Here is a 13,166-nt window from a genome sequence, read left to right as displayed (position 1 = left end):
TCTCACTGAATGAATAAATAAAACAATGTCAAATGTTTAAATTTAATTTATTTACAAAAATAGAAATCAGTGTTCCTTCCGAATTACATTCACTGTTATTCTTACATGCATACATGCATTTTTCAGCTTAGACAGGATATATAAGAATATATTATTATCAAATGTATATATTATGACTTTAATTAATAAGTAACTTTAAAGTAAAATTTTAGTTTTACAGTCACTGCCGATTAATAATAAACTGAAACATAATTGTATAATTATTATTTAAAAAGATATAAAAGTGTATTTTTTAAGGAATATTGTACGGATTTCTAATTTAATTATATTTTAACGTTACCAATGATCGATGTTTTTTTTTTCACCAAAAAAAAAAACTAACATAAATTAAAATAAAAATTACTAAAATTAATGCTAAATTAGTCCATTCTATCTAGATACGCCTGCGCCACGGTAAGTTTATCTATAAGTATTTGTGTGTTGGGTCGACTCTGAAATGAAAGGAAAATTGATATATTGTAATGCATAAACATTATAATAGTAACTTATTTTATTTAAATTGAGTTTAGAAATATTACAGCCTCATAAAGGTTTGATTGAAATTATAAGTAACTGTTTACTAATTTTTATGTTAGTTATTTCAAAATTGTTTTCTAAGGTGTTAAAATACAATATTTATAATTGAAAATAATAATAAAGTATTTAAACTTGCTTAAATTATTGCATATTATATGCACAGCTTGACTCAAATCCGTTTTATAAGCGTAGTGTGTTTTACAAATAAGTATTGTATTTGTATTAAGCACTGCAATTGATTCGGGAGTTTGATGGGCTATGCAACGTTTAGAATGATAGAATCACGTCTTGAACGAGGTGATTCTAAATGTGAGTAGGAATAAACTGTATGCGGTTGTTGTGACATAGTTTGTAAAGATTATGTTCCACTGCCTAAGTGAAGTTCAAACAGGTAAAAAATAAAAATACGATCTAACGCATTTGAACGATTTGAGCTCGACTTCGACTGTGCCGTTTAAGGTCGTATACACGTGCAAAAGGTGAACAAAACGTGATAAATAGGCTATCAGGGAAATCATCTAAACGCCAGTGTTTGTCATTTATGTATCTAAATTAATAAAATGAGAATAGGTATGTATGTATTGTGTGCTCGCACGGCACGTCGACGCGCGTCGCCTGCAGCAGTGTGTGTGTCGGGTTTACGCATAGGAATCTAAATAACAAGACACTAGAAGCATGGACGTATAAAAAAGACGGACGGAGTATCGCCTAAACATTGAGTGAAGCCTAGTAATGGCGGCGACACATCCATGTGTGTGTGACATGTTGCCATGGCAACACTATGGCAACAGCTGTCCTGATGACAATGGCGGCTGTATTTTTTTTTATAAATTTTGCCGTAATAATTTTGTAATTAAAACATTAAAGAAATAATTTGCTTCCCTGTGGAATGTAATCCCTTGTGTTTTGTTATTTAAAATTGTACTGTTGCGACACCATTTAACCACGCAAGACGGCATTTTAAATATTTTTTGTGAAACAGTGACGCAGTTAATCAGTCGGTAGTTCACGACATAATGACGGCCGACTAGCTTACTATGGTGAGAGTGTGTGCGTGTTCATTGTCTTTACACGATCGCTAGCTTACTACGGTGGCTTCACGTTGTTTGTTCGTAAAACGGCGTCCGTCTTTTTTTATACGTCCATGACTAGAAGTCGTAAGCGCGCGTGACCTTGTCGCCACTCAGGTGACTCTCAAGCCACCAGTGTGTTCGTCGCTGTTCAATTGCTCTCGAGACGTGCGTGTGTAAACATGGTGAGTTTCAGCATTTCCCATTGCGGAAATTATTCCACAAGATATTTTCAAGTAATACGAATGTCACCATAGAAATCTAACAAATAATGTCACAGTCGACCGTTCTTATTACGTTTAACACAAATTTCAACCTTATTTCTATGTGTTTAGGTTCAAAAATATATCTATTGAAAATTAACGCCCTCTGTTGTAGAAAAGCCAAATTTTTATGTATTTGTATTTTTCTGAGCAAAAAGAAACAAACCTCTCATGTACTTAGGGATGTTATTCTAAAATATACCGTAAAATCGTGCGTTGAGGGTACATATTAAAATGTTGAATTTATTTTTTAAGTTAGTTTTCACTACAATGAATATAATCCAATCCAATAAAAGGCATAATTTACTTGTGTGTACTGTTAAGCTATGTTAAAATGTGTTGGTTTTGGCGACAGTGATTTTCATAATAATTATGACATTATAGCAGTTCTAGTGTCTTGTTATTGACGTGACAACGTCTTATAATTCGATAGAGCCGGCTGCACGCACGAAAAAATATGACTCATGCGGCGTTACCTCGCTCTGAGGCGTTCCATGTGAGGCTGGAAGTGCAAGCGAGAGCGCGGAACGAACGATAAAGAAGCACAATTGGACGTTGTCACGTTCAACTATCGTCAGTAAACCGACTTTACAGACAACCAATTTTTGAAGTGAAAACTTCTTTAGCGGCGTTGGGTATAAAATCTTAAACTCGCGTCAGGACACGTGACCTGATCGAAAAAGCGTAAGACGGATGGATATCAAACATGCTCAACGTTAATAATCAAGTTTTCACTTCTGCCGGCACTCCCGGATTGCAACCAGTCTTTTTTTTTTAGATTTGTACGGGTGTACGCACCTGCAGCGCGGAGAGCGCCGCCTCGTGCAGGTCCTTGCAGCGGGCGAGCACCTTGCGGCGCGGCGCGGGCGGCAGCTGCGGCACGTCGGCGCGCGCCGCCTGCAGCAGGAGCACCGCGACACCGCACACGTGGCATTCGTCACCGCAACCGAGCCACACGCGCTCGTTCACGCTCACTAGCCTGCGTAACGACACACATTAACTTTCATGTATACCATGAACACAATGAGAGACATGTTGTTGTCTACCCGTGTTGTAGAGTGGAGACCGCGTCTCGGCAAACATAGTGTAGGACGCCCCATGACACGAGGGAGCGATGACTTGCGTAAGATAGCAGGGAAAAACTGGCGGCAAGAAACCAACAATAGGGCTAAGTGGCGTGCCATGGGTGAGACCTACGTCTAACAGTGGACGAACACAGGTTGAAAGAGAGAGAGAGAGAGAGATGCACACAATGTGTACTTTATGGCGCATCTCGCACTCCTTCCACTCCGTATCGAAGCCGTTTGCTTGCAAACTGCCGCCTGCAACTAAAAACCGCGCGTGCCGCAAGTAAAAGATGCAAATGCCCGGCATCTGATGCGCCATTATAGGTACATACTACATACTTAATACTTCTGAAAACATGTACGCACAACAGAAGATGACAAGATTTTCTTTATAAGGTTAATGGAATGAAATGAATGAAAGCTTATTATTTTAAAATTTGTAATAAAAAAATATATATAAACTTACTTCACATAGATGTCTAAAACTTGTTCCAAAGATACACCAATATTCAATACGGCTTTGAAAACCATACTTTTTTCAGCTTGAATTTTGCAGCTCAATATTTCTAATTGACGGACAATAAAATCTGTAATAAAAAAGGGTATTATAATTTTAGCTAAAAAAGTTAAGAAAAAGGTAAAGCTGTATTAACGATACTTACATAATGGGAAACAGTGTCCGGAATTTACATATTCTCTTCCTAATGTGGTTAATTTACTAAGAACTGAGGCAAGTTTTTCATCAGGGGAATGCAATGAACGAGCGGCTGATTCCGCTTCAGCGAGAATATTACTCCAAATGTTTTCCACCAGCAGAGCGTCATTGTGTCCTGAACATTGCACAATTGCGAGCTTGCATTCCCATAGATTGAAACGGTCTGCATACTCTTCGTACAACTGAAAGTAAAATATTAATATTTAAAAGATAAACAGAGAACCGAAGAAAAACCTTTGTTGTAGCTTAATTAAACTACAATCTATGCAAGAGCAAAGATGATCCTTGGTTAATGGTTTAAGCAGACTTTTGGCTCATAAAAAGAAATAATCTTTCGGGAAAAAAATCGGGACTTTTAAATTTTCAAAATAATCAAAATTGAAATTGCTTCTTGCAATGGGTACCGCGTGATCTGCTCTACAATGTCACACAAACCTGCGTGATATCCATAAGCTCATCATCCAGCCGCTGCAGCAGCGCGGCGGGCGGCGGCGGGCAGGCGGCCGCAGCCGCAGCCCGCACGGCCGCCTGCACGCGCGCCACCTCCGCGGCCTCCTCCAGCCGGCGCACGAGCTCGCCCGCGCCGCCCGCCCCGCCCGCGCTGCGCACGCACACCACGCCCGCCGACAGCCACGACATGCGCTGCGATAGCGTCGCACCCGTGCTGGAATAATACCACACTATCAAATATTCCATACAGATTAATTTGAGATAAAAAAATATATACATACTTTGTCTTTTGTTGTCGGAGGCCAAGACCCACTTTGGGGTCACTGCGCCAGATAGTAAGTAAGTAAGTATACATACTAGTGGTCCGCCCCGGCTTCTCACGTGGTACCTACATGTTTAAACTATCCTATCTTTCAAGTTGGATCGAACTGCACATGGTGTGCGAATTTTATTGTAATCGGTTAAGTGGTTTAGGAGTCCATTGAGGACAAACATTGTGACACGAGATTTATATATATTAAGATATAAGCATACTTAGTAAGGAATTATGTATAATTATTATTAAGTAAATAAATCGAACAAAACAATATTTTTACCGATTTTAATATAAGCTTTTTAGATTCGAATGGCAGAAAATAATTGAAAAGGTTCACTAAAAAAATCCCTGTCTGTCGATTTGCAATATTTGACCAATTGACTTTTGGTGTTTATAAGCAAACGATATAAATATCATTAGATCAATGGAAAATCTTGGTATTTTTCATTGTTAACTGCATGTAATTACCCCGGTCGAGTAGCAAGTCCCTCTAGCACTTCAGCCGCGGCCAAATGATCCCCGGCGCGTTCGAGAACCTTCCACAAGAGGTCAAGCAGTAACAGCGCCGTGCGACCGGACGCTTGTCGCGCCGCCGCTGATAAGTACGTGCGTAGCGATGCGGGCGCTACACCGCTTACTGATACTAATTCTGTAATTAATCATTAACGTTAACAAATAGCTTAAAATAACAAAAAAAAAGCAATCTACGCATTGTATTCTACAGTCGTTAAACAACAGTCCTGTGTGTGACGAATTATGTATTAGGTGATTCAATTCAATACATAAGAGATATAAATATTTTTAATTAATAAATGATAATTAAGTGTAGCTCACCTGATCCTAAATTCTTTGATATAAGCCACTCATAAGTTGCAACATGTAGGAGTTCATCTTCTCTTGACAAACATTCCGCGACTAGTTTTCGACCCTATAAAACGACAGTAAAATTCAGTAATACAGTATAAAAATACAAGATACATAAAAAAGAACTGGTAAGATGTATTTACCTGATAATTAGCATCAGCTGGTGACAAAGTAAGTAACGCATCAGTAGTTTGCGTACGCACACGCGGTGGTGACGACTCGGCACTGCCTTCCGCACTACGCTCGTACAAACGCTCTAACGCAGTACACACTTCGCGGTATATTTCCATCCTAAACACAAATATTGGTGAAATAAATATCTTTCACGAAAATTTATTCGTTATTTTTATAGCAAAATCCTAATTATATTGTTATGAAAACATACATTACATTGAAGACGTAAAATGTATGTTAAAAATAGTGTTGTCTGATGTCCAAAATTTTTGCTCAATATAACAACTATATTATACTGAAGTCGGCAACAATAAAATAGTAAAATATACAATTAAATAATTACCTCTTATAATAAAGCAAATGACCCTCTCGATCCTGCGACGGCTGGTCGCTCTTGTAATAATATAGTGCTCTGTCTTGAGGGTCTATTCTAGACGCGCAGGTGACGCACAGTTCCACAATACCAGAATAAAACCCAGCTGAGAGCAATTTTGAACATACTAGAGGTAGATTCACATTTGGAGCTACGTCCTAAAAGAGAAAATGCGTTAATTTCTATACAAGATAGAAAATAAATGACTATGTAGTTGAAAATAGATTCGATTACCTTACAAAGTTTCAGAGCCTGCTGAAGCATTTCTTCCCGTTCAGCGGAATTCTTTTGTTGTTTGGCAAACATTAATAGTTCATTTGCCTGCGAAGAAAAAATATATTTAAATTATTTCTAATGAATATTTTATTTTCGTTCAAACTTCGATTAATAAAATTCGATGTCATTATAAAACAGTAAGAAAATCTGGTATGATACGATTAAACATTATATGCGTACTTTAGAGCATGTAGCGTCCTCTTGTCTATACAGCGTAGGACACAATTGCCTCAATTTCTGCGAGATACCGTCAACAGACGCATTGTCACGCAAATATCCCGCGACTAGAGATCCCAATAACAAACACGCTACTTCTTGCCCACCAACCAGTAACTCCCTGAAACACAAAATACATAGAACAATCTTGGTATACAATACACAATATAATGTTCATTATTTTTTTTATTGCAACTATGTTGTTCTCTTGTTGCACTATGACAATTATTTCCCAGTAAGAAATGAAAAATTACAAATAGCTAGTTATGCAAATTCAATAGTTATCAAAGTATAATATTTACCGAAAACTTGCAGCTTGTAATGCACTTTGCTGTTCTGGCGGAAGACTGGCTGCTATAACGTGGAATTGATGCTCGCACAGGACTTTCCATAAACTGAGCATTTCAATGGCCATTGCTGCAATATAGACATGTATTTTCAGAAGTGCGTAAATAAATTATGAAGTAAGTAACTATTTTATTTATTTTTCAATTTGTTTTTCTAAAAAATATTTTTTTTTAACAATTAAAATATAGACTATAAGTTTGACACCATTCCATATACAAAGAAAAATGAAGTTTTTATCAAATAAGTAAACAGTACTAACTAATAAATATTTTTAGTGCATGAATAGAAGCTTGTTCATCAGAGTGTGGTGGGGCAACGACGCGTTGTATGAACGCCGCGACACGTTGTAATTTCTTTACTATGTAGGCACAATCTTCTCCTGTGACTTTGCTTGACATCTAAAATATTTAAAAATAGCACATTTATATTGATTATATTTTATTAATCAAATTAATTCTATATAATATATATAATGTTTTATAGTAGTAAAATACATTACAATTCTACTTACAAACTCCTTTTTATCTGGCGTCAGTGACTTCGTAACACACTTCAAATTCCAGATTGGTAAAAGTATCCTTCCTACATAGATATAGAGTCCATTGTGTTTCGAACTATATTCTACTTGTAATTGGAAATTTTCTCTATTTGGTTGAGTGACATTAGCAACAAATGAGGATTGGTTAAATGGTGTTCTATTTATATTTTGTTGGTATGGAGATTGTGGTGCTATGGATTGATTGCCTATTGACTGATTCATTTGCATCTGTTGGTACGATTGGTTCATTTGCATTTGTCGCATTTGATCTTGAGGGCGTATCGACATTGGAGTTGACACTTGGCGCGGCGAGAATTTTGGAGAACCTGCAGAAATAATATAATATATATCTATATATCTTTGTAAAATGGTACAATTGATGATAAAATAGTGCTTATTGTTAATGAAAGTCTAAAATATTAATTAAATTAATGAAAACCTCAAAAATAGAAAAAAACATTACTAAAGAACTTACCAACATATCATTTTACAAAAAAAATTGCATTATTTATTTATCATATATTTAATCATTTACCTATACTAGAAGGTGCATGAGACATCTGGTGCGGCTGTAGAGGTGCTGGCACTGGCTGAGAGCCATAAATAAAGAAGGCTCTAGACGCCCATTCGCTAATAGACAGATCGCCGCTGGTCGCCTCTTCACACGCCAAGTACAATGCGCACGCGCACGCTTGGTCGAAACCTTGCAACTGAAAACATACAGCTCTTAATAACTATTACACGACCTCACATGTAAATTTGAAGTTGTTAAAATTAAAACAAAGGAAAATAGGTGTGTTGTGTTTAAATGATAAAGACACAGGCATTGTAAATAATTTTAAATATTAGATTTGAAATTTTCGGAGGAATAGACTTTTCATTAAGATTTTACCAACCCAAAATATGAATATATAATATTCGTGTACAAAATTTCACTCACCTGGAACAAATCCTTCACCGGTTGCGCATCAGGTCCGCGATAATCACGAAGCAAAGCCCTAAGTAAGTCTGGTGGTGCGCCGGCGCTTATAAGTGCAGCGCCCCATGCGCTGACAACCGCCCAACGCGAACCGGACCATGGATCTAATGGAATTAGAGATCACAAATGTTATTTTGTCTGGTTATGTTTTAACAAAATCTTCCTTTCATAAATTCTGCATGACAATCAAATTGATTATTTTATTAGATATCGCTGCGTCAGTAACAACTCAAGCAAATTAAAAATATAACAAAAATATCACACATTAAAAATTGCATTGCAACTAAATTAAATAAATTTATTTGTGTAACCATTATCTGTAAGACTTCGCATAATACAATCGAAAATAATTTGAAGTTCAAATAACAAATAATAATTTAAAGATCAAATAAAAATCATGAAAAACTACTTAATATACTAATTTCTAGATTAGTTTATATCAAAAACAAATCAAACCTTTTCTAGCCAACAGAGCGGGCGACAAGTGCGAGTCGTGTATCGTCGGTAAGGCGGTTAGCGCCCACACGGGCCCATCTAGAGGTAACAAAGAATGTGCTTCGCTAAACGCAGCACCACCGAGTGCTCGTGACATACACCAGAGTGTTTCTGCGTCACCACCACCCGTAGAACACACCATTACGAGGGTACCTGACAATTAATAACAACAATTTCTTGGATGAATTATTATCATTATTAAAATTTAAGATTATATAATATGATCATATTATTTACATATACTGAAACAATTAAAGATCATCGAGTGGTTTAGATTTGATGAACACATTTAACTACACTATTAAATACACCATAAACTGTTTTTTTGTTTAATATTTAAAATGTGTACTTTTACTAACATTAAGGATTTTAAGCACATTTAAAAAGATGAATATAATAATAATTAGTTAAGAGATAACTCACCGTTATCATACACAGCATTGTGGACTTGTTTTGGTTTAAGAACTGAAGCATTAGGTGTAAATCCTGGTGGTAGTCTGACATGAAGTAAAATGAGATCTTGTGGTCTAGCTGGTCCTCCTTGATTGGGGCTAAAATAAATAATTTAAGCTTAATTGTTGTACAATAATAAAGTCATAGACACTTATTATCAAAATGTCATGTGGTAAGTATGCATAATTTGGAATAAGGATTATAATGACTGGCAAGTACATTTCTTGATAATTGATTATAATATACTACTAAACTGAACAGATAACTTTTGTTCTATATTAACATTAAACAGAAAACTTGCACATTAGATGACATTTTATACTTACTCTCTACAGCCTGTACTAAAGTACAATCTTGCTCCAGTCTGTGTGATAGCAACAACATTCAAATGTTCTGATTCAGACTCTTCTACAGCTGATATGGCAATTACTGGTTTAAAATTATTTGTTTCTACAGTCCTGAAATTAAATATGAACACAATTGTTATTCAGTTAAATGAACATGATTCAAGTAAAGATAAATGTACTAGTGATAGTTCAATATAAAAAGTGGTAAGTAGGTACTTTTATTTCAAATGACCCACATTTTTAAATTAATATAAATCAATTAAAACATTAGAATACTCACTTTACAATTTCTAGGGCAGATGATACAATTCTATTTTGACCTAATCTAGTGACTTTAGTTAACCCTTCACCATCCTCTCCTAAATCAAACACTTCAATGCAACCCTTTTCACTAAGCGTGTATAATATATTCCGTGAGTTGTCTACTTCAATCTTAACAATGGGGTCTTCATCATACAAGGCTGCATTAAGAAATGAAGGCACCAAGAAAGATAGTGCACTTGTAGAATGATTAATTTTCTTGCAATGTTTGCCGAACCAGCCTAATTGGGCCTGCAAACAAAATTTAAGTATGAATTAGCTTTTATAATACAAATATTGTGTATAATATTATGTAAAAATAATAAGTAGAAAAGTATTTTTAAAAATTAATAGTGTTTTCATAATATTACCTGATAAGTTATTTCATAAAGACATCCATCCTTTCCACCCATAAATATTCTGCCCTTGGATGTTGATTTCACACACAGCATTGAAACACCATCAGTAGGCAAAACAAATACAGGTTCCGGCACCAAATGTATCTCTTCAAATTCAGTTGATCCACTCTGCTTGCCACTTGAAAATGTTACACCTAAAATTATAAGAAATTTTAAACACAATTTATTATACAATGTGGGTGGTATTTTAAATTTTTATATGATTATGTTTGACCCAGGACATGTTTTTTTTTCTTATTAATAAAACAAAAAAAAAAAGAATGAGGAACAGTTTTTAACAAAAACATTTCACCAAATAAATATTAGTAGATATTCTATGTTATTTGGAACTTCATCATAAGGTTAATTTTTGTTAAAAAAAAATATATTATTGATGTGGAAAAACTTAAACACTCACCTAATACTACTATTTCTACTGTAGTCGTCAAGACCAGTAAGTACTTAACAAAACTCTGAAAGACTCCTGCCTTCGGCTTAACCAAACCCACACTGACAATAGTTTCTCCTAGGCCATCAAAGTATGCTACATCGCTGCCATGTTCAAATGCCCATACATAAATGTTACTATCAATTGCTAACCAAACTCTGCTTATTTCTGGAAACACCCCCATCAAACAGTGGCACTGCATATCTGTTTTAGCACTAAGGAAAGCACTGTTTAGATATAGGTAGGTAGTATAAGTTTGAAAGCAATTAATAATACTATAACACATTTGATTTATGATTCTTATAAATACACAAAACTATTTTACAAAGATGCATATTATATCAATATCTATCTAAGAAGGAATAAAATTAATTAAAATTTTATAGTCTTATTGTAATTGTTCATTGGATCAGTTAATAAAATTGTTAATTTAATGAAAATGATATTGTGTGCTTTATTTAATTTTATTTATAAGCATCAAGAATAAAAATTATTTAACTGGAGTTCTTTATTAAACTTATTTCAAAGGATACGAGCAAAATGTTCCATTATTTCTGGTGGCAATGGAACTTTATTTAATATTTTTAACTGCGACAAAGAAGCATGATTTAGTAGGGCTGCCAGGTTTCTGTAGTCTCCAGCATTTAGGCCACTACATGTTGGAATGCCTTGTACTGCTATGCCTGTTATCTGAAAGATTTTATCACATTAACATTATCACCGATTTTATTTTTCTATATAACGATAAAACGTGAAACAAACCTCTAGAAATGAAGGGCGGGAATTATCACAAGTAATGTACCGGTCTAGAGTACATCCCGCTAATTCCAAGCACTCCAGTTGCATTTTACAGTTTTCAAGTTGTCTAGGCGCGTCACCACTGTTACTAACACTCGGCATCTGATAAATATTACTTCTTACACATTATTTAGCACAGCAAAATATCAAAACAGAACCAAATCGACGAAAGTGAGGTTATTTTTTTTATTTTATTAATCTGTCAAATGTTAAATGACAAAAAGAACACAAACCTTTTTGTGAGGTTCAATCTTGGTTCAATCACCAAGGCGAGATTATTAATTTATAAATAGCATATGAGTGATTCACGCATTAAACAAATTTAATTCATAACAATATTGATACATTAATAAACTAGTAGTAGGTATTTATTTAATTCATTTAACTCTAAATCCATTCATTAACGGTTTGTACACATTTAAAAAGTTGAATCGTAAATGTCAGTTGTCACTATCATGAACAGATAATAAAAACATAACCCATAGGCCATAAGACATCATCATAGTTTATAACTCATCAGTGATCAATATCAATGCTTATTATTTATTTAATTAACCTTAGGCTTACCTTAAGCCCGTGCACCGACATCAAACCTTTCGGTCGGAAGTCGGTTGTTTTTAACGTAGTTATTTTTATTTACTTAATACTTTTTAGTGTATTTTTCAACAGGAATCAAACGAGCCCAAACTCGATAAAGTTGAGTCAATATACTACTGAGGTCTAAGTTCCTATGGCCACCTTCCAATTCCATCATCAAATCAGCTCTTTCTTCTTTGTCATGATAATGTTTCATTTCATCGCTATCCAATTTACATACGTATACAAAATTTCAGCTCAATCAGTTACCGGGAAGTGAATCAAAGTTAGGTACTTGCTACATTTCAATTAAATCATCGAGATCAGACAAAATGCTCATAAAATAAAAACTACTGGGCCTATCTGAATAAAATTCGACACCATTCCGCATCAAACAAAAAAAGACGTGTGGCACTCGGGGACTGCCGCGGTAAAGCTATTGCATGCTATGCCTTCGAGCCACACCTCCGCGCCCGTCGGAGTTCGGTGCGTGAGGTTTTTGATTTTTCGTTACTAAATTTCTGGATTCGGTCCCCACGCTGAAGGCCCGCGATAGAAGCTATGCAATAGCTTAAAAAGAATCACGTAAATCGGTTCAGAAACCTCGGAGTAATCGGTGTACATACATAAAAAAAAATACCGTCCGAATTGATAACCTCCTCCTTTTTTTTTGAAGTCGGTTAAAAATTACGCATTTTCGACGTTCCGTAGTCCCCTGTTTCCTCCTCCAATACTGGAGCGATTTAATTACTTTTTTCATAATTTAGTAGAGAAATGTATAGGCTATGTTCCTACGTTTTGCTTTTTTTATATAATGTTCAAAAATTAGTTTTATGGAAGACGGAACATAACGGAAAATCTGTCCTATTTCATACGTTTTGAAAGATTCTGAATATCTTTTTGATTAATTAAGATATGACAAAAAGGAAAACTTAGGAACATGGCTAAAGTTACCATAGATTAATAGTAAAAATTAATATATTGCTCTAGTGGCACAACCCAGGGAGGAAACAGGGGACTACGTTTGTATAGAAAAAACGGCTCTTTTGTTTGCTGCTCTCTTAATTAAAATTAAACCCGCAATATGTCGCGTTGGGGAGAAGAAAATACTTTGCTTTTTGTGTCA

The 13,166-nt window shown here is 35.2% G+C and overlaps 1 protein-coding gene and 1 long non-coding RNA gene across 2 annotated transcripts in view; both read right to left on the bottom strand.

Annotated features, from left to right (window-relative positions):
* LOC149485858 (uncharacterized) overlaps positions 1–13,166 on the bottom strand; it is a 94,301-nt gene that overhangs the window by 19,358 nt on the left and 61,777 nt on the right. The window lies entirely within an intron of this gene.
* On the bottom strand, positions 32–11,898 carry Nup154 (nuclear pore complex protein Nup154). Its single transcript, XM_089699189.1, has 25 exons — positions 11,698–11,898; positions 11,429–11,566; positions 11,200–11,356; positions 10,637–10,870; positions 10,192–10,373; positions 9,801–10,072; positions 9,500–9,631; positions 9,144–9,271; positions 8,682–8,873; positions 8,187–8,329; positions 7,782–7,956; positions 7,220–7,572; positions 6,968–7,106; positions 6,663–6,777; positions 6,325–6,481; positions 6,103–6,189; positions 5,839–6,026; positions 5,465–5,612; positions 5,292–5,385; positions 4,926–5,106; positions 4,127–4,355; positions 3,639–3,873; positions 3,443–3,563; positions 2,708–2,888; positions 32–491 (listed from the first exon to the last, which is right to left on the bottom strand). The coding sequence occupies exons 2-25, from the start codon at positions 11,564–11,566 to the stop codon at positions 420–422; spliced, it is 4,053 nt and encodes a 1,350-aa protein (XP_089555315.1). The 5' UTR covers positions 11,698–11,898; the 3' UTR covers positions 32–419.

The sequence above is a fragment of the Colias philodice genome, chromosome 9, assembly GCF_061535455.1.
Source record: "Colias philodice isolate Cphi_HAF_F1 chromosome 9, ilColPhil1 Martin Lab GWU primary, whole genome shotgun sequence".
Taxonomy (NCBI): domain Eukaryota; kingdom Metazoa; phylum Arthropoda; class Insecta; order Lepidoptera; family Pieridae; genus Colias; species Colias philodice.
The sequence above is the reverse complement of the archived record's forward strand: the minus strand, read 5'-3'. Positions and strand labels throughout refer to the sequence as shown.